The sequence below is a fragment of the Scyliorhinus canicula genome, chromosome 11 (assembly GCF_902713615.1).
Source record: "Scyliorhinus canicula chromosome 11, sScyCan1.1, whole genome shotgun sequence".
NCBI classification, from domain to species: Eukaryota; Metazoa; Chordata; class Chondrichthyes; order Carcharhiniformes; family Scyliorhinidae; genus Scyliorhinus; species Scyliorhinus canicula.
Genome location: NC_052156.1, coordinates 42,301,059 through 42,322,806, shown reverse-complemented (window position 1 = coordinate 42,322,806; position 21,748 = coordinate 42,301,059). Strand labels below are relative to the sequence as shown.

General features: G+C 49.3%; 1 protein-coding gene across 1 annotated transcript in view; it reads left to right on the top strand.

Moving 5' to 3' along the window:
- The window catches only part of LOC119974034, a 71,487-nt gene that overhangs the window by 34,596 nt on the left and 15,143 nt on the right, over positions 1-21,748 (top strand). The window contains exons 6-7 of the mRNA XM_038812854.1: positions 14,403-14,468; positions 15,114-15,217. Of these exons, the coding sequence (XP_038668782.1) occupies positions 14,403-14,468; positions 15,114-15,217 (170 nt within the window). The remainder of the gene's footprint in view (positions 1-14,402; positions 14,469-15,113; positions 15,218-21,748) is intronic.

Genomic DNA, 21,748 nt, shown 5'->3' with positions numbered 1-21,748 from the left:
AGCGCGCAAGATGACCGACTCCGGGCCATCCACGATGACCTCTGCCACCCGGGGGTCACCCGGCTTCTCCACTACATCAAGGCCCGCAACCTGTGCTACTCCACCGAGGAGGTCGGAGCCATGACCAGGGACTGCCCGATCTGCGCGGAGTGCAAGCCGCACTTCTATCGACTGGATAAGGCCCACCCGGTAAAGGCATCCCGGCCCATTGAGCGCCTCAGTATCGACTTCAAAGGGCCCCTCCCCTCCACCAACTGCAAAACGTATTTGCTCAATGTCGTTGACGAGTTCTCCCGCTTCCCCTTTGCAATCCCCAGCCCCGACATGACCACGTCCACCATCACCCTACATAGTGTCTTCACCCTGTTCGGTTTACCCACGTACATTCACAGTGACAGGGGCTCGTCGTTCATGAGCGACGAACTGCGTCAGTACCTGCTCAGTAAGGGTATCGCCTCGAGCAGGACTACCAGTTATAACCCCAGGGGAAACGGGCAGGTGGAGAGGGAGAACGCGACGATCTGGAAGACCGTCCTACTGACCCTGCGGTCCAGGAATCTCCCAGTTTCCCACTGGCAGGAGGTCCTCCCCGACGCACTCCACTCTATTGGGTCCCTCCTTTGCACGGCCACAAACGTGACCCCTCATGACCACCTGTTTGTTTTCCCCAGGAAATCCACCTCCGGGGTCTCGCTTACGTCTTGACTGAAGACACCGGGGCCCGTCCTACTCCGCAAACACGTCAGGAGTCATAAGTCCGACTCCCTGGTCGAGAGGGTCTAGCTCCTTCACACCAACCCCCAGTACGCATACATAGAACATCCCGACGGCCGACAGGATACGGTTTCTCTCCGGGACCTGGCACCCACAGGTTCCACTACCACCGCCACCCCAACTTACCCCACCCAACCTACGCTGACCACTGCCGCCGCCCCTACATGGCACCCGCACCCCCTCCCGCCCTCTATTCCCCCTTCACCGACCCACAGGAACGAAGCTCCAGAAGACACGCTCCCGGAGTCCGCGTCTGTGCCTTCATCGACGACTTCACGACCCATGCCTGCACAGATGAGTTCGACACCCGGACAGCTACGATACCAGAGCTTCGGCGATCACAGCACATGATCCGGGCGCTGGACAGGCTGAACTTGTGAACCCTTCACCCCCGCCGGACTTCAATTTTTTAACAGGGGGTGAATGTGGTGAACATATTGCATTAACTATTCACCATGTATGTCATTGTATCTCGCTGTTGCCCATGTGGGCTCTACCTATGGACCATTGTAAGATATTACCTGGAATGTATCATGTTGGTGCCTTTGTGGGTTCTGCCTCTGGCTCCACCCCTTGAGGGGAGGTAGAAAGAGCAGTCGCCCTGTAGGCAGGTCTCACTAGCAGACCAGTCGCAGGCAGGCACTGTTCTCGTCGATTAAAGCCACAGTTTACATCTACTCTCTGTTTCGCGTAATTCGATGGTCGCATCACCCCCTCAGGATCTTATATATTTGAAAAAGGTCACCCCTCACTCTTTTAAACTCCTATTTTCCTAATAATAGAATTACAAACACACAACCTTTTAGAATATTTATAGCACCAGGGACTTCCGGTGGTGCTTGAGAGCGGGACGGCCGCATCGGGAAGGACTCCCGCTGGTGGCTACGATTTCCGGCGCTTTCGAGGGATTCCCCGACTTTTCGATGGCCCCCCCCCCCCCCCCCCCCCCCCCCCCTCAAACTATTGACGGCAGCTAGAGGGGCCGGATTGAAAACCGGCGAAGAACCCCGCACGGGTGTTGGGCGGCTTTTTCTCCCCCCCCCCCATTGAAAAATGGACTGTTTTTTAAAGAAAAAAACGGATTGAAGAAGGACAAGAGGGTGAAGGGGGGAAAAGGGAAAGAAAAAATAGAAAGGAAAAACAAGTGGAGGAGGCCGTGACACAGCACAGTGACCCGCGCACCTCGATGAGGGACATGCTGTGGAGAGTGGTGGAGATCAACAGAGGACTCTGAGCAAAACTTGAGGATTTGAAGAACCGCTCGAGACGGCACAATTTGAGAATTGTGGGCTTTTCCAAAGGGACAGAGGGCCCAAGGCTAACAGAGTACTTCGCTAAGAAGTTGGCGGAGCTGATGGGGGAGGGTGAGAACCCCTCCCAGTACGAGCTAGACCGAGCTCATCGGTCATTAAGGCCGAAGCCCAAAGTGAATGAGCCGCCAAGAGCAGTAATTATCTGCTTCCATAAGTACTGCATGAAGGAGGTGTTAAACTGGGCGAAGCAGAAGTGCGAGGTGCAGTGGGATGGCGTCGGAGTTCGGATCTACCAGGACTTGACGGTGGAGTTGGCAAAAAGACGAGCGGCGTTTGGGCGAGTGAAGTTGGCACTGTTTAAAAAGGGAGTGCGATTTGGTATGGTGCACCCGGCGAAGCTGAGGGTAACGTATGAGGCCAAAGACTTTTATTTTGAGACAGCGCAGGCGGCTGAGGCCAGAAGTTCGTGAGGGCAGAAGGCTTGGGACAGACGTGAGGAGCAGAGCTGGAAGTGAGACTGTGGACTGTGACTGGGGAGCTGGAAAATGTATAAATGCTACAACTTTCTGTTTACTGATGTGTATTGTAATTTACTTCTCTTTACATTGTTATAGAGTTCAAGTTAATGGTTGGGTTGATTGGCGTTCTGTGTTGCGACGGTTATATCTTATTTTAGTGAATTGTATGGGTTGGATTGTTGTTTTTGTTCTTTCTTGCTCTGGGACTGGGTGGGAGGGGACGATATATCTTGGCGGGGTGAGCCACCCGCGCTACCTAACTATATTCGGTTAGTGAACGGAGGTGAGGTGAGAGGACTGTGGACATTGGAGCCTGGTTAGCAGGTTTCAATGGGCCTACGAGGCGAGCGATGGGGGGGGGAGGGAAAGGGATTGATGCTGGGAGATGTTTTTTCAAGAGGAAATGTAGGGGGGGTTCTTGGGAGAGGGGGAAGGGGTTCGATGTTAGTAATGGATAGGGGCGGGTCAGGCTCATGGGGCAGGACCCGGTGGTATGATGACGGTGGATAAGAAGGGTCGGGGAGGGGGTGAGAGGCCCCCAGTTCGGATAGTCACGTGGAACATGAGAGGGTTAGGAGGACCGGTCAAGAGGTCAAGGGTGTGTGGTGATTGTAGATCTGAGTAGATGCAATACAACTGAGCAAGCACTAGAGGGAGCACAGGAGAGCTATAAATACACAGGGACAGGAAGTGAGGACACACTTCACGGAAGGCAGAACTGGTAGCAGGACACGGACACAGGCAGACAGCATTTGAGGTAGCCGTAAGTTAAGCTCTGAAGACAGAACAAATTCACAATAAAGCATCTTCTCCACCTTTGAGACTATGAGCTTTAATAAGACACGAGGAACAAAACAGGGTGCTTGCGCATCTTAAAAATTTGAAAGCCGATGTGGCAATGCTGCAGGAGACTCACTTGAGGGTGAAGGACCAGGTGAGACTTAAAAAGGGCTGAGTTAGTCAGGTGTTTCACTCTGGATTTGATGGAAGGGCTCGAGGGGTAGCGGTGTTGGTCGGCAAAAGGATACGCTGCCAGATGGTGAAGGTGGTGGCAGATCAGGGGGATAGATATGTGATTGTGGCAGGGGCGCTGGAGGGGAGGTTAGTGGCGCAGGTAAGTGTATATGGTCCCAATTGGGATGATGTAGGATTCGCAAAGATGTTCGGGGCCAAAAAAAAATGTGGTTTTATTTTTGGGATAGGGTGGAGGTGTTGAACTTGGGTAGGGTGCTCTTTCCAAGAGCTGGTGCAGACTCGATGGGCTGAATGGCCTCCTTCTGCACTGTAAATTCTATGATCCCTGACTTGGACACACATGAAGTGATAATGGGAGGGGACTGGAACTTGGTGCAGGAGCCAAGGTTGGACAGGTCATGGCCGCGCTCGCTGGTCCCATTGGCGGATCGAAGGCGTTAGCTGAGCTCATGGTGGAAATGGGGGGGTGGACCCTTGGAGGTTTCTGCACCCGAGGGAACGGGAGTATTCGTTTTTCTCAGCAGTCCATGAGGTATACTCGCAGATGGACTTTTTCGTGGTGGGGAAGGCTTTGTTGGCTGGGGTTAAGGGGTCGGAATACTCGGCAATTGCAGTGTCAGATCATGCTCCGTATTGGGTGGATATGGTGCTAGAGAAGGGGGTAGAGCAGAGGCCGTTGTGAAAATTAGATGTGGGACTTTTTGGGGACCAAGTGTTCTGTGACAAAATTGAAAAGGTAATTAAGGAATATGTAGGTTTCAACTGTACGGGTGAGGCGTCGAAGGCAGTTGTCTGGGAGGCTCTAAAGGCGGTGGTGAGGGGTGAGGTAATTTTGTTTAAGGCCAGGGAGGACAAAGAGGAGAGGTTGGAGCGCAGAGGGTAATAGATGAGATGTTGGAGGTAGATAGGAGTTATGCAGAAGATGGGGATCCAGCAAAGCTGGAAAAGAGGAAGGAACTACAGGCGAGCTTTGACCGACTATCTACCAGGAAGGCGGTGTGCCAACTAAGACGATCAAGGGATGCAACTTATGAACATGAAGATAAGTATGTTAGCAGGTCAGCTCCAGAGAGAAGCAGCGGCAAGGGAAATTCTTCAGGTGAAGGATAGGGCAGGGAAATTGGTGGTGGCTCCGGATCTGATTAACAAGGTTTTTGAGGAGTTTTATGAGAGGTTGTGCAGGTCAGAGCCACCCGGGGGAGACCGTGAGATGCAGGAATTTCTAGATGGGTTGGAGTACCCGAGGCAAGGGGAGGGGGACAGAGCTACATTAGAAGGAGCAATAGTGGAGCAGGAGATAAAGGATGATATTGGGACGATGCAGTAGGGAAAGGTGGCAGGCCCGGATGGGTTTCCGGTGGAATATTATAAAAACTTCAAGGATAAGCTGGCGCCCCTGATGGTGGGGATGTTTGAAGAGGCGATAGGGAAGGGGGTGTTGCCACAAACCTTGGGGCAGGCATCGATTTCACCGTTGCTAAAACAAGATAAGGATCCAATGGAGTGTGGGTCGTATGGGCCTATATCACTTCTGTATGTGGACGCAAAAGTATTGGCGAAGGTACTGGTGGGTAGGCTGGAGGATTACCTCCTGAAGGTGATAGGTGAAGATCAGATGGGGTTCGTGAGAGGGAGGCAGCTTTTTTTGAACATTCGGAGGGTTTTGAACGTCGTTATGGCACCGGCGGAAGGGAAGGAAACAGAAGTGGTTGTGGCATTGGACGCCGAGAAGGCATTTGAGCGGGTAGAATGGGGGTACTTGATGGCAGTTCTGGAGCGGTTTGGAATTGGACCAAGATTTGTGAACTGAGTAAAGCTCCAATATAAGGAGCCGAGGGCGAGTGTCCGCACAAACAATATCAGCTCGAGATACTTTTCTCTCCACTGTGGGACGAGGCAGGGATGTCCTATGTCCCCCCTGCTGTTTGCACTTGTGATTGAGCCGTTGGCCATCGCATTAAGAAGTTCGGGAGCATGGAAAGGAATAGTGCGGGAGTGGGGGGGGATAGAGCATAGAGTGTCCTTATATGACGACGACTTGCTGCTGTATGTGACGGAACCGAGTGTGTCGATAGGGGGAATATTGGAGCTATTGCGAGTATTTAGGTCTTTCTCGGGTTACATGCTGAACCTGGACAAGAGTGAGTATTTAATGGTGTCTCAGCCGGGGGTAGGGGCAGGGCTGCTATTCCGTAGGGCAGGGACTCACTTTAGGTACCTGGGGGTGCTGGTTGCCCAGGAGTGGGGGGGGGGGGGGGGGGGGGGGAAGGGGGGCTCTGCAGGTGCAACATTTCTAGTTTGATGTGGGGAATGAAAGCCGATCTGGCAAGGTGGGATGGTCTCCCTCTGTCACTGGTGGGTCAGGTACAGGCGGTTAAAATGAATGTGGTGCTGCGATTTCTGTTTATTTTTCAATGCCTACCGATTTTCCTGCCAAAGGCTTTTTTTCAGGGAGATTGAGGAAAAGATTACCTCGTTCATTTGGGGAGGGAAGGTGGTCAGAGTTAGAAAGGTGCTGCTACAGAGGGGAAGGCAGGCAGGGGGTTTTGGCCTCCCGAACCTGATGTACTACTACTGGGCGGCAAATGTGGAGAAGGTGCGGAGCTGGGTCAGAGGGGTTGATTCCCAGTGGGTCAGAATGGAGGAGAGTTTGAGCAGGGGGTCGGGACTGAAAGCACTAGCAACAGCGCCGCTCCCGATAGCTCCGGGGAAATACTCGGAGTCCAGTAATAGTAGCTTCATTGAAAACCTGGAGTCAGTTTCGCCAACACTTCGTGTTAGGAGCAGGGTCAAGGGTAATGCCGATTCGGGGGAACCACAGATTTGAGCCAGGGAGATTGGGTGGAAGTTTTCGGAAATGGGAAGAGAAGGGGATTAAGATGCTAAAAGATTTATTTCTTGGGGGTCGGTTTGCAAGATTGAAGGAGCTGGGAGCGAAGTATGGGCTGGAGCAGGAGGAAATGTTTAGATACATGCAGGTTCGAGATTTTGCCATAAGGAGATACAGAGCTTCCCGGTGGAGCCGGCCTCCACATTGCTGGAAGAGGTGCTGACGACAGGAGGACTGGAGAAGGGGGTTGTGTCAGCGGTGTACGGAGCTATTTTGGAAAAGGATAAGGCACAACTGGAAGGGATCAAAGCAAAGTGGGAGGAAGAGTTGGGAGAGGTTATGGAGGAGGGGGTCTGATGTGAGGTGCTCCGGAGAGTGAATGCCTCCACCTCATGTGCGAGGTTGGGGCTGATACAGCTGAAGGTGGTGTACAGAGCACACCTCACGAGGGCGAGATGAGGTGATTATTTGAAGGAGTAGAAGATGTGTGTGAGCGTTGTTGGGGGACCCCCGCTAATCACGTTCATATGTTTTGGTCCTGTCCAAAGCTAGAGGATAACTGGAAGGAGGTTTTTAGGGTAATTTCTAAAGTGGTGCACGTGAAACTGGACCCGGGTACCCGGGAGGCCATATTCGGGGTGTCGGATCAGCCCGGGTTGGAAGCGGAGGCAGATATCGTCGCCTTCGCCTTGTTGATCGCCCGGAGGCAGATCCTGCTGGGATGGAGAGCAGCCTCTCCACCCTGTGCCCTGGCGTGGCAGGGGGAATGTTAGAATACTTGACCCTTGAGAAGGTTAAGTTTGAACTGAGGGGAAGGACGGAGTGGTTCTACAACTCATGGGCATTATTCATTATGCACTTTCAAGAACTGGATAACATCGAACCTTAGTTGGGGGGGATGGGTGGGAGGGTTTGGGAGGAGGGGGGCTTGTGTGTATTAAGGGTGACTATGGGTAATCCCGGATTCCTTTTTGTCATTTGTTTAATGTTTGGGAGTTGGTGGGAGGATGGGATCGTTGTTATTGTTATGGGGATTGACATATTTGTTGCTGATTATTGTTTATTGCTGGTGGGTGTAAATTCGGGAGAAAATGTGAAAAAGGAGAATAAAAATATTTTTAAAAAAAGAATATTGATAGCACCATAATGTATCTTTGATATTTATAATGTCCCACGGTCAATGCTGATACAGAATTTGCAATTATGGGAGGCAGTGGCATAGTGGGATTATGACTGGATTAGTAATCCAGGGTAATGTTCCAGAGACCTGAGTTTGAATGCCACCACGGCAGATGGTGAAATTGTAAAAATCTGGAAATAAAATTTGAATGATGATCATTAAACCATTGTCAGTGCGTTCACTAATGGCCTTTGGGAAGGGAATCTGCCATCCTTACCTGGTCTAGCCTACATGTTGACTCTGAATGTCCTCTGAAATGGCCTAGCAAGCCACTCAGTTCAATGGGCAATAATTGCTAGCCCAGAACACTGCCGGTGGCGGCTATGAAGGAGTAAGTCACACATTTGGTGGCTCCCGCTCGGGTCGGACTTTTGGACCTTTTCCCCCGATTTTTTACCGGACTTGATTTGAAAAATTGATGACAGAGGCAATTGTGAACTGAATTCCCACATCGGTGCATGGAGAGAAGGACTAGAAGTGCTTGCAAAGGCAGGAACAGATGGGCAGAGAAGGCTTGGGCTGAAGCTGCAGCAGGAGACAGCACGGCGGAGGACTAGACCTCTGGTTTGTCGACCTAGTGGTCAACGGAGCAGCTGATGCAATTTATCCAGGAGGGCTTCGCCAATCAGAAGCAGGACTGCTTGGACCCGATAAAAGAGTCAATAGGGGCAGCACGGTAGCTTGGTGGTTAGCATAAATGCTTCACAGCTCCAGGGTCCCAGGTTCAGTTCCCGGCTGTGTCACTGTCTGTGCGGAGTCTGCACGTCCTCCCCGTGTGTGCGTGGGTTTCCTCCGGGTGCTCCGGTTTCCTCCCACAGTCCAAAGATGTGCGGGTTAGGTGGATTGGCCATGCTAAATTGCCCGTAGTGTCCTAAAAAGTAAGGTTAAGGGGGGGGGGGGTTGTTGGGTTACGGGTATAGGGTGGATACGTGGGTTTGAGTAGGGTGATCATTTGCTCGGCACAACATCGAGAGCCGAAGGGCCTGTTCCGTGCTGTACTGTTCTATGTTCTATGCTCGGCTGGAGCTTAGATTGGATGCCCAAGATCGGGCAATCCAGAAAGTAGAGAAGGCACTGGCTGAGCAGGGGGAACATCAAACAGTGGTGGAGTTGGAGGTGGGGATGCTGAGAGACCAGCAGAAAAGGCTCCTGGAGAAGGTGGAGGACCTAGAGAATACGTCCCGTCGGCAGAGCTTGAGGATCGTTGGGCTCCCGGAGGAGTCCGAAGGAGCGGACGCTGGGGCATACATAGCGGCCATGTTCGAGAAGCTTCTGGGGATGGGTCATTCCCCCGACCCTTGGAGGTAGTCGGGGCCCACAGAGCGCTCGCGAGGAAGCCGCGAATGGGAGACACCCCGAGGGCAATGGTGGTGAGATTCCAAAGGTATTTGGATAAGGAGCATATTTTACATTGGGCCAAGCAGACACGGAGCTACAAATGGGAGAACAGTATCCTAGGGATCTATCAAGACCTGAGTGCGGAGGTGGCTAGGGGAAGAGCAGGGTTTAACCAGATTAGGTCGACCCTTTTTAAGAAAAAGATGAAGTTCAGACTGCCTGTCTCTGGGTCACGTACGAGGAGCAACATTTTTATTTTGAGTCACCTGAGGAAGCACTGGACTTTGCGAAAAGGAAAGGACTGGTGGTGGACTGAGAACTTTTGGACTTTGCTGCAACGTTCGTGTTTAAAAAAGTTTCTAATTTTTTCGTTTTGTGGACGCTATTTGTCATGCCTTCTGTATTGATTTGGGGCCAGTTGCAGAGCTGAGTGAGTTAAAGTTTGCATTTGCACTGTTGGGGGATTGGAGGTGTGTTTGTTCAGATGCTGGATCTCTTGCTTGATCTTTTCTTTGTTTAGCGTTTTTTTTTTTCTGTCGGGCAATTGTGTTGGGATTGTTTGTCATTGGAATATGTGTGTATGAGCCGGGGGGAGGGGGGGGAAGGTGGGCAGGGAACAATAGGTGGAAAAATGCCTGGTGCCTGGGATGGGGGCCACCAAGCTAGCTGGGCGTGCTAGCTCATGGAAGTGCAGTGGGGGGTGAGCAGATGTTAGGCTTATCAAAGGGGTCGATTTACATTGTGCTGTTACTAGTGGGGGAGGGGGGGGAAATGTTCCGCTGATGAGGGAGGGACTGTTGCTGAGGGACAGAGAGGAGGTCAGGGGCGGAGGCTGTCTGAGGGCAGGCCGGTGGAGGCGTGGAGAATGGCCCAAGAAAGGTGATGGGTGATGGGCGAAGGGGGGGGGAAACGATGAGCCTGCCAACTAGGCTGATCACCTGGAATGTACGAGGGCTAAATGGGCCGGTCAATAGGGCACGTGTGTTCGCGCATTTGAGAAGACTGAAGGCAGACATGCTAATGCTGCAGGAGACGCACCTTAGAGTAGCTGACCAGATTAGATTAAGGAAAGGTTGGGTTGGACAGGTTTTTCACTCGGCACTGGACTCGAAAATTAGAGGGGTTGTGATCCTGATCAACAAGCGGGTGGTGTTTGAGGCGGGAAGAATAGTCTCGGATGTGGGAGGTCGGTACATTATGGTCAGTGGGAAACTGGAAGGGGTGCAGGTGGTATTAGTAAATGTGTATGCACCAAATTAGGATGATGTGGAGTTTATAAAGAGGATGCTGGGGAAGATACTGGACCTGGACTCGCACAGGTTGGTCATGGGAGCGGACTTCAACACAGTTATTGACCCTGGTCTAGACCGGTCAAGCTCAAAAACAGGCAAGGTACCAGCAATGGCTAAGGAGTTAAAAGGGTTCATGGAGCAGATGGCGGGGGGGGGGGGGGGCGGGTGTGTGTGTGTGTGTGTGTGTGTGTGTGTGGGGGGGGGGGGTGATCCATGGAGATTTGGGCAACCGAGGGTGAAGGAGTTCTCCTTCTACTCACACGTGCATAAAGTGTACTCCCGGATCGATTTCTTCATTTTGAGCAGGGCCTTACTGGCAGGGGTGGTGGACACGGGGTACTCAGCGATCACAATCTCAGACCATGCCCCGCAATGGGTTGACCTACAGGTTAGTAAAGACAGTAATCAGCGCCCGCACTGGAGGTTAGACGTGGGGCTTTTAGCGGACAAGAAGGTGTGCGGGCGGTTGAGGAAATGTATCCAGAATTACCTGGAGGTCAATGACACGGGGGAAATTTCCGGTGGTCTGGGAGACATTGAAGGCAGTGGTTAGAGGGGAGCTGATCTCGATACGGTCCCACAGGGAGAAGGTAGACAGGACAGAGACGGACCGACTGGTAAAGGATATACTACAGGTCGACAGGAGATATGCGGAGATCCCAGAGGCAGGACTTTTAAGGGAACGGCGGAGGCTACAGGCGGAGTTTGGCTTGTTAACCACAGGGAGGGCGGTGGAGCAGCTGAGAAAGGCGAGGGAGGCTATTTATCAGCATGGAGAGAAGGCCAGCAGAATGCTTACACAGCAGCTTAGAAAGAGGGAGGCAGCCAGGGAGATGGGGAAAGTACAGGATGGAGATGGGAACCTGGTGGGAGACTCAGCAGGGGTGAATAAGGCGCTTAAGGAGTTTTATAATAGGCTGTATGGGTCAGAACCCCCACCGGGGCCAGAGGGATTGAGGCACTTCCTAGGGGGGCTCATTTACTGAACGTGGACGTTAGGTTGATAGAAGCGCTGGGGGCCCCGATTGGGATGGAAGAGATAGCGGAGGGGCTGAAGGCAATGCAGTCGGGTCAAGCCCCGGGGCCGGACGGGTACCCAGCGGAGTTCTATAAAACATTCTCTGGGATATTGGGGCTGTTGTTGATGAGGATGTTCAATGAGGCAAGGGAGAGAGGGGTGCTTCCCCCGACGATGTCACAGCCACGATCTCGCTGATTCTGAAGCGGGACAAGAACCCGGAGCTGTGTGGGTCCTTCAGGCCGATATCCCTACTGAATGTGGACTGCAAACAGCTGGCTAAAATTTTGTCCTCTAGGATTATTGTGTTCCGGACGTTATTGGGGAGGACCAGACGGGGTTTGTTTAGGGAAGGCAGTTGGTGGCCAATGTAAGAAGACTATTAAATGTGATCATGATGCCCCCGGAAGGTAGGGAGGTGGAGGTAGTGTTCGCAATGGACGCAGAGAAGGCCTTTGATCGAGTAGAATGGGAATATCTGTGGGAGGTACTGGGACGGTTTGGATTTGGCGGGGCTTTATTGAGTGGGTCAGGTTGCTGTATCAGGCTCCTGTGGCAAGCATACGGACAAATAGGACAACATCGGACCATTTTAGGCCGCATCGGGGGACGAGATCGAGGTGCCCCCTCTTCCCACTGTTGTTCGCATTAGCCATAGAGCCGCAGGCAATTGCACTGAGTGCCTCAAGGGGAAGGTCGGGGGGGCTGGTGCACATAGTCTCACTTTATGCAGACGCCCTGCTCCTGTATGTATCGAACCCAGCAGAGGGGATGAAAGAAAACATGAGGTTTCTGGGGGAATTTGGCCGGTTTTCGGGGTATCAACTAAATATGGGGAAAAATGAGATGTTTGCGCTCCAGACGAGGGGACAGGGGAGGCGACTGGGGGAGCTGCCGTTTAGAGTGGTTGGGGAAAGTTTTAGGTATCTAGGCATCCAAGTAGCGCAGGAATGGGAACGGCTGCACAAGCTAAATCTGGCCCGACTAGTAGACCAAATGAAGGACAATTTTTGGAGGTGGTTCGCGCTCCCGTTGTCACTAGCAGGGAGGGGGCAAACAGTGAAAATGACGGTCCTCCCGAGATTCCAGTTTGTGTTCCAGTGTCTCCCCATCTTTATTCCGTGGTCCTTTTTAAACGGGTCAACAAAGTGATCAGTGGCTTTGTATGGGCAGGCAAGACCCTGCGAGTAAGGAAGGTAATGTTTGAGTGGAGCTGGGGAGTAACTACTATTGGGCGGCGAATGATCAGGAAGAGGGTGGTGGGGGGGAGGGTTGGCATGGCAGCGTATGGAGACGGCCTCCTGTAAGGGCACCAGCTTAGGGGCGTTGATAACGGCGCCTTTGCCATTCCCGCCGGCACGGTACTCCACCAGCCCCGTGGTGGTGGCGGCCGTGAGAGTCTGGGGGCAGTGGAGGAGACATGTGGGAGCAGAGGGAGCATCGGTTTGGTCTCCAATTTGTAATAATCACCGGTTTGCCCCGGGAAGGACGGGCGGGGTTTTCGGAGATGGCAGAGAGCAGGGATTGAGAGGATGGGGGATATGTTTATAGAGGGGAGCTTTCCTAGCTTGAGGGAGCTGGAAGAGAAATTTGGATTGACGAGGGGAAATTAATTCAGGTACCTGAAGGTGCGGGACTTCCTACGGCAACAGGTTTCAACCTTCCCGCTCCTACCAACAAGGGGGATACAGACAGGGTAGTTTCTAGAGGGTGGGTGGGAGAATGGAGGGTCTCTGACATTTACAAGGAACTTATGGGGTGAGAGGAGACGCAGACTGAGGAGCTGAAGCTCAAGTGGGAAGAGGAGTTGGGAGGAGAGATAGAGGATGGTCTCTGGGCGGACACGTTGAGTAGAGTCAACGCGTCTACAACATGTGCCAGGCTCAGCCTGATACAATTCAAGGTCGTTCACCGGGCTCACATGACAGTGGCCCGGATGAGCAGGTTCTTTGGGATAGACGATAGGTTTGCAAAGTGTGCGGGAGGGTCTGTGAACCATGTCCACATGTTCTGGGCATGCCCAAAGCTTAGGGGATTCTGGCAGGGGTTTGCAGATGTCATGTCCACGGTGTTAAAAACAAGGGTGGCACCGAGTCCAGAGGTGGTGATTTTCGGGGTGTCAGACGATCTGGGAATCCAGGAGGAGAAAGAGGCAGACGATCTGGTGTTTGCGTCCCTGGTAGCCCGGAGATGGATATTATTAGCTTGGAGAGACTCAAAGCCACCGAAGTCGGAGACCTGGCTATCGGACATGGCTAGCTTTCTCTGTTTGGAGAAAATCAAGTTCGCCTTGAGAGGGTCACTGATAGGGTTCACCCGGAGGTGGCAGCCGTTCGTCGACTTCTTTGGGGAAATTAATCATCAGCAGACCGGGGGGGTTAGTTTTGCTTAGAGTAGGGGGTTAATAAAGATGGGACCTGTAAGGGAGGAAGACGGCTTTTGCACTATGTTTATATTTTCATGTATATTGTTTATCTTGTCGCTGTAAAACCAAAAAATACCTCAATAAAATGTTTATTAAAAAAATGGTAGCCCAGTCAGTATAGCCCACATCCCATGAATTAAAAAAAAAATCCCATTCTAATTCTAGTGGTGCACTAAGGCAGACTTTTGTGTTTCATAGCTAGTAATTCCCAAGACAGGTCGTTAGTCTACTCCATCAAACATGGCAGCTCGGTGGCAAACCTGGGCAGCACGGTGGCACAGTGTTTAGCACTGATGCTTCACAGCACCGGTTTCGATTCCCAGCTTGGGTCACTGTCTGTGCGTCGTCTGCATGTTCTCCTTGTGTCTGGTGGGTTTCTTCCGGGTGCTCCCATGTCCCAAAAGATGTGCGGTTAGGTGAATTGGACATTCTGAATTCTCCCTCTGTGTACCCGAACAGGTGCCGAAGTGTGGAGACTCGGGGATTTTCACAGTAACTTAATTGCAGGGTTAATGTAAGCCTACTTGTGACACTAATAAAGATTATAGGAATCTCTCCCACTCATACCACCAGCTATTGGCGTGTTTGGAAGGATTAACAGGTTGATACACTTAATGTGTTTCACCACGTTATAAACACACCTTCCTGGGGTGTAACCTGAACCCAGAGCTTCTGCCTCAAAGGCAGGGATGCTACCTAACCACCACAGGACCACCACAGGACCCCCACAATTTTGTGTTTGGTATACTGTAACCTCATATATCTTTTGATTCGTTTTGCCTGCCTTATTCCATTTTAGATCAACACCACCTTCCCGTGCTTCTACAATCCTACAAAGCCTCAAGAAGTGATCAGGGAAAAGCAGGTAGGCTGGCCAGAGAGTCCCAGGCCACAGATATTCAAATGTATTGACTGCATAAACTCAAGATTGGCGTTTTACCATTAACTCAGCTCAGAAAAAGATCCAAACTCACTTTCAGCAGTACAGCCCAACAAAATTCTATTGAATTTCAGAGATAATTCTTTCACCTTATAACAGATGTTGGGGAAGTGCAACCATTCGCTGGTATGAGAAGTCAAAGGCGCAAATATTTTTATTGCTATGCAAGCAGAGACTCTGGCCAAGGAAACAGAAAAACAATGGGGGGGAAAACAAGAGAGGAAATGATGTAAGGAGGAAAGGAAATTTCTGTTGGCAACTGCCTCGAGCAATGTGCAAGCTTTCAAAATAAACTCCCAACCACAATAACATGTTACAGATATTGGTTGTATGTTTTTGGTCTGGCAAAGGTTTGGATTTTTTCTAACTGTGCTATAGGAAGGTTAGTTCTTAGAAACACATGGTACACATTTCACAGGTTAATATGGACAAATATCTGTAAATTACAGGCCTCAACAGATGTAAAGTACTGTTTGCACAAATAAAAGTTCAAGTACTAATAAAAACTGCTAGAACATTAAATCATTGTAGATAGCTGTTACTAATTACATTTCCTTACGAATGTTACAGCTGACATGGGGAATGGCAGTGAACTCTCTATTGTGGCCGCTTCTGAGTTTATTTGGATTTGGAGCTGCAGGTGGATTTGTTCTATTTGACTACAGTGAGAGAAGGTAATTAAAACATTACACTGAACTTTGCTTGGAATACAATTCCTGGAACACAGGATTATGCACATGATTATTAGTTTATAAACGGCCTCGAAGAAGCTTTGTGAACCGGATCTGCTTTGACACCCTGGAGATAAAACAGCTCCAAAAGCATAATCACTCAGTTTGACAATCCTTTTCTTATTTCATCAGTAGCCACGATCAATAATGACTCCTACTGTTCTTCTGACAACTGTGCAGCAATATACCCCACACCGTTTCCTCTTCCTGTTATTAACACTGAAACTTAGCACAGTGGTTAGCATTGTTGCTTCACAGCACCAGGGACCAGAGTTAGATTCCCGGCTTGGGTCACTGTCTGTGCGGAGTCTGCACCTTCTCCCTGTGTCTGTGTGGGTTTCCTCCGGGTGCTCCGGTTTCCTCCCACAAGTCCCGAAAGTCGTGCTTGTTAGGTGAATTGGACATTCTGAATTCTCCCTCTGTGTACCTGAACAGGCGCCGGAGTGTGACGACTAGGGGACGTTCACAGTAACTTCATTGCAGTGTTAATGTAAGCCTACTTGTGGCAATAAAGATCATTATATTATACTTTGAATCTGTATCCAGCCTTATGGAGTTTAACACCCCAGTTAACTGGAGGTGCACAAGTTGCCGTCTCCCCTCACCCTGGCCCTCCCTTCAAACATTCCAATGGATCTCACTGACCCTTTGAACCCACCCTGTGTGAGTTGATAACTTGCAAAATATCCTCTGCTCTGTGAGTGAATTCTGATGAATCTCTGAATTTGTTGACATGTTCCCACTTATAGTCCATCACTACTTCACCACTACCATCCTTGTGGCGTTCTCACAGTAATAAACATGGGAAGAGGCGTCAGAGACTACCACTGCAACAGCATTCACTGGGCAAAAACAACAAATGTATTCCAGAATACAGCCAGAAACTTTTATATTCTAAATGCATCTTCCATGTTTTACAGACTGAAACTGCCTGTGACCAAGATTATGTTTTTGTGGAATCATAGAATTTACAGTGCAGAAGGAGCCCATATGGCCTATCGAGTCTGCACCGGCTCTTGGAAAGAGCTCCCTACTTAAGCCCACACTTCCACCCTTTCCCCGTAACCCAGCAACCCTACCTGACCTAAGGGCAATTTTTGCATAGCCAATCCACCTAACCTGCACATCTTTGGACTGTGGTAGGAAACCGAGCACCTGGAGGAAACCCACGCAGACACGGGGAGAACGTGCAGACTCCGCACAGACAGTGACCCACGCCGAGAATCGAACCTGGGACCCTGGAGCTGTGATGGAACTGTGCTTTCCACTGTGTTACCATGCCGCCCACTAAATGTTCTAACCATTCCCCATCCATTAGCAATCTCCAGTGCCAGGCTAAATGTGACCTCATCTCCATCAACATTTCTTTTAATTCCACTCACCTTGAAGAAGTCACTGTGAAACAGAGTCTGATCAATGCCCATCGTTATGTAGACTATGCTGCACATTCTTAGTGCCAGTCACACAGTTTATCCAATCTCTTATGAGTGATTTGTGCCTTTATATCATTATAACAACTGAAGACAGTGTTCAGCGGATGTCAAATGGAGTGGCAGCAAGATTCAATATGGTACACCATGGTGAACAGCCTTAAATTGTGCCACGTCGCATGTTCCCTCCCTGAGATGTTTATCTATTGCATTGATGACCATGTCAGTGTGGCTCTCACATTGACTAAGAGAATTCCATTACCTAGGCTTAAATGTTCTACCCATCCCCTCCCTTTTGATGGTCATCTCACGTTATTCTCTTCCCTTCTTGGGCTTCTCTCTCTCGATCTCAGTCAACCTTTACAAGCCTACTGACCACCACACTCTGAGTTTTTAATTCTCCATTCCTACCACTTTCCTTTCCTTGTAAGAACTCTGTTCCTTTCTCTCAGTTTCCTGGTCTCTACTTCGCTCTGCTGCCATCACCGTCAACACCAGAGCTTCTGAAATAACAAGTAAAGTCACCATAGTCCCAGATGTTAAGTAATGGGTTCAGAGACATTGCAATTAGTTGTCTCATTTATGTTAAGTGTTCAATGATTGTCTCATTTATGTTAAGTGTTCAATGATTGTCTCATTTATGTTAAGTGTTCAATATTTGACACTGATATGTAAAGGGGCTTCAGGTGGACTCTTAAAAAAAAGGGCTGTTATAATATGCCTTTAAAGATAGTAACACAATATCACTAAGAGAGGGGTACGTCAAAAGATCCAGGGCGAGATTCTCCGCAAATGCAGAGAATCGTAAAGGGTGCCATGGGACAGGCCGTGACCCACGGCAGCCTTCACGCCCACTTCCGGGGCCGATTCTCCCCCTTGGGCGGGGCTAGGAGCGCGGCCCCGTGTGTCACGACGGCGCGGCATTGATGACGGTCGTCAGGGCCGCACGCCAAGCGTCACGATGGCTGATGCGGCCGATGATGTCAGCCGCGCATGCGCAGGTTGGACAACGCCAACCCGCGCATGCGCAGTTGCCGTCTTTTCCCTCAGCCACCCCTCAAGATGTGGCGGCTTGATCTTGCAGGGCGGTGGAGGGAAAAGAGTGCGTCCGTTACGGACGCATGGCCCGCAATTGCGGGCCGTAAAAAACGGCGAGCGGCGATTTGTGGCGTGGGTCGGGCGTGGCGGGGGGGGGGGAGAATAGCGGGAGGGCGTGAAAAATGTCGGGAGGCCCTCCCGCTATTCGCCCACCCGGCATGGGGGGCGGAGAATCGCGCCCCATGTCTCAGTTTCATTTTGCCCCATTAGCAGAGCACCCACACACACCTCTGCTGCTGATGTCTTCAAACGTTCTCCTTTTGTATAAATGTTCTCATGTGTCCAGTCTCAATAAATGAACTCACAATCTGTTTTATCCAATCTCTTATGAGTGATTTGTGCCTTTTGTCATTATAACTGAAGATGGTGTTCAACGTATGTCAAACGGAGTGACAGCAAGATTCAATATGGTACGCCATGGTGAACAGCCTTAAATTGTGCCACGTGGTATGAGATGACCTATGATGTTTTGGTCAGGCCCCAATGGAGTTGTAGTATCGGATCGTGTTGAAATCGCAGTGTGTGACTGCACAGAAAAGCTTTGAAGACACAGATTGGGATGGTGTCCAAGTAAAGAGCTTGTAAGCAGATTGATCCCTTCTGGTGAAATTGCAGTGCATTGCTTGTCAGTTTCGTATGTGGGACAGAAGCTTGAGAAAACCTGGTTCGCTCAGTTGAAAAATGGGCAGCACAGTAGCACAGTGGTTATCACTGTTGCTTCATAGCGCCAGGGTTCGATTCCCAGCTTGGGTCACTGCCTGTGCGGAGTCTCCCTGTGTTTGCGTAGTTTTCCTCTGGGCGCTCCGGTTTACTCGCACAAGTCCCGAAAGACGTGCTGTTAGGTGAATTGGACATTCTGAATTCTCCCTCTGTGTACCCAAAAAGGCGCCGGAGTGTGGCGACTAGGAGATTTTCACAGTAACTTCATTGCAGTGTTAATGTAAGCCTAGTTGTGCCAATAAAAATTATTATTATCTAAAGGCGAGTGACCAGGGTGTGAGCAAGTGAGGGAGATTCAAATGAAGAAAACCATCATAAAAATTGGGCCAGAAAAGGTTGCAAGTGTAACGTTGGCTTCGGGAGTTGCTGAACAATAAATTGAAAAAAATAAGAAGGAAGGTCAAATGGATATTGCAAAAATGTCCACAAATTCCCCAGTTTGAATTGGGATGCAGCTAATCTACTAAATCTCAAAATGCTTAAACAGCATACAGAGCCATGGTTTCTTGATTCATGTGTATGTGAACCAGAGAAGCAAGCCTGGCATTGAAAATGAAGTTCTTTACAGGCTGAACACATCAGAATTAGTAGCAGAAGAGCTTAAGGATTCCCCAAAATATATGGACTACATTGGAAGTCCGGTTCAGAATCAGGTTAAGCTTCCGTATTCATCGACGAGAGTTAATGTAATTCTGCCAACATTCTACAGAGTGTATAGACCACTTCAGCAGCAGATGCAGAGAAAAGGGTCCGTACTGTGATTTTTCAAGCACAGAGCTAGAAGACAGAATTGTTGCGTTGGCAATCACATCAACTCCCATGGAAAATTTCCAGAAAGACCTGTTAGACAAGTCTAAAAATGAAACATCCAAGGGTTACTTAAGGATAGACCATAAATAGATCAATTAAGCTTACCGGTCCTAAGTACCATCCCAATTGTTGATGCATTCATTTGCACATCCAAACCTAGCAAGACTTGTGGAAGGTATGGCCTTTAGTATGCACCAAGGGAATGCCCAGCTTTCCAGCAATTCTGCCAGGCGTGTGGCAGAAAGGGCCATTGGCAGTGGCAGGGCACTGGAGCAAAGGCTGATGAAGCTACAAAGAGCAGTGTGCTGATACTTACAGACCAGATATAAAGGAACAACAAGAATGGCAATCTGGTGTCCCATCAGAAATATACTGATAAGCCAGCAAGCAGCGATGATGTAAGCAATGATACAAAGAGCAGTGAACCCAGTTCACATTGTCAATCTCATGGAAAGAATAGATACCATCACGCCATCCAAAGTGTTTGCCAAGATCTAAATCATCTGTCCTATGAAAGTTGGGAACTATACACAATTGGCCAAAATCGACACAGAGTAAATGCCAACATACTACCTCTGCGGATTCTGAAAGACATGTAGTCACAAACATTGAAGGCCATAATGAAACCTATTGCTGTGAAACCTTCAGCATACAACAAACGTTCACTTATTTCATGTGCAGGACTCGTAGTCATGGAGAGCAAGTACAATCGATCCTCCTGGATCCCACATCCACTGGCATGCTCTTACCTTTCACAAGTCACAATCCATGGATTCAGTCAGACCACAAATGGCAGATCAGAACCTATTCCCATCACCTCAGTTCACTGCCCAACATCAAAATATCCAGAGTGTTTCTACAAAATTGGCAGTTTCAAGGGAGCTGCAACATTACACTTTCAGGAGATTGCAAGTCCATCAACTAATCTTGTATATTTTGTGCAATGCAAATGCCAGCACCTACCAGAAGAACAGTAGAAACGTTTACACCACAAAAACTGGAAAACCACCATTGAAGCATGACCAACAAAGGAGCTGAGAATTCTCAAGATTCTCAACTCTTTGAGTGAAGAAATGTCTCTTCATCTGAATCCTAAATGATTGTCCCCATCTGCTGAAACTGTATCCCCGTATTCTAGCTTCCCCAGTCCAGTGAGGTAATCTCTCAGTGTCTACCCTATCGAGCCTCTTCAAAACTTTGAATGTTCCAATGAGACCACCTCTTATTCTTCTAAACCCCAGAGAATATATGCCTAGTTTCTCATCCCAGGTCAACCCCTCATCCCAGGGACCAATTTACTGAACCTTCGCTGTAACGTCTCCAATTAAAGTATATCCTCTCTTAAGTGTGGAGACAGAAACTGCACATAGTATTCTAGATGTGGTCTCACCAATGCTCTGTAAAATTGCAGCAAGGCTTCCTCATTCTTGTATTCCGATCCTAATTGCTTGGTGTACCTGCATGCTAATTTCACGTCCCTTAGTGGGAAAAGAACAAGTCCCTCTGGACATCTGCAGTTACAAGTTTCATGCCTTTTAAAAATTCTGTTTTTCTATTCTTCCAATAAAAGTGAATAACCTCACACTTGCCCACATTAGACTCAATTTGTCACCTTGTTACCCAGTCACTTAATTTTCATTTGATTTATTATTATTGTCACATGTATTAGTATACAGTGAAAAGTATTGTTTCTTGCAATCTGTCCAAACAATGCATACAATACATAGGGAAGGAAGGAGAGACTGCAGAATATAATGTTGCAGTTATAGCAAGGTGTAGAGAGAAGATCAATTTAATACGAGGTAGGTCCATTCAAAAGTCTGATGGCAGTAGGGAAGAAACTGTTCTTGAGTCGGTTGGTACGTGACCTCAAACTTTGGTATATTTTTCCTGACGGAAGAAGGTGGAAGAGAGTATGTCCGGGGTGCGCAGGGTCCTTAATTATGCTGGCTGTCTTTCTGAGGCTATGTCCCTTTGCAGCCTCTTTGTGGCCTCATCACATTTTGCATTCCCACCCAGCTTTGTATCATCGGCAAACCTCCTCCCACGCCACTTCAAAAGGTACTTCATAGGCTGTATTGCTTTTGAACCTACTGAAGTTGTGGAAGACATAATATAAATGCAAGTCTTTTTTCATCTCAAAGCTAGTATAGTTTCCTCTGTATCAGAGAAATCAAATGCAGATTAGGTGACTGCTTTGCCGAACACCTCTTGAATTCCAAAAGCTACCTCACACTGTATACATGTCATCTCCTCACTGAACCTTTGTTCTGTTTTGTTTTAACCACAATTCTGACAAATAGTCGACACATGAATGCTAATATACCTCTTCATCCTGTAGATGCTGACCTTAGTGTTCACAGCACTTTCTCTATTGGTTTCGAGAATATCAGTGCAGTTTTCGAACTATAATTTC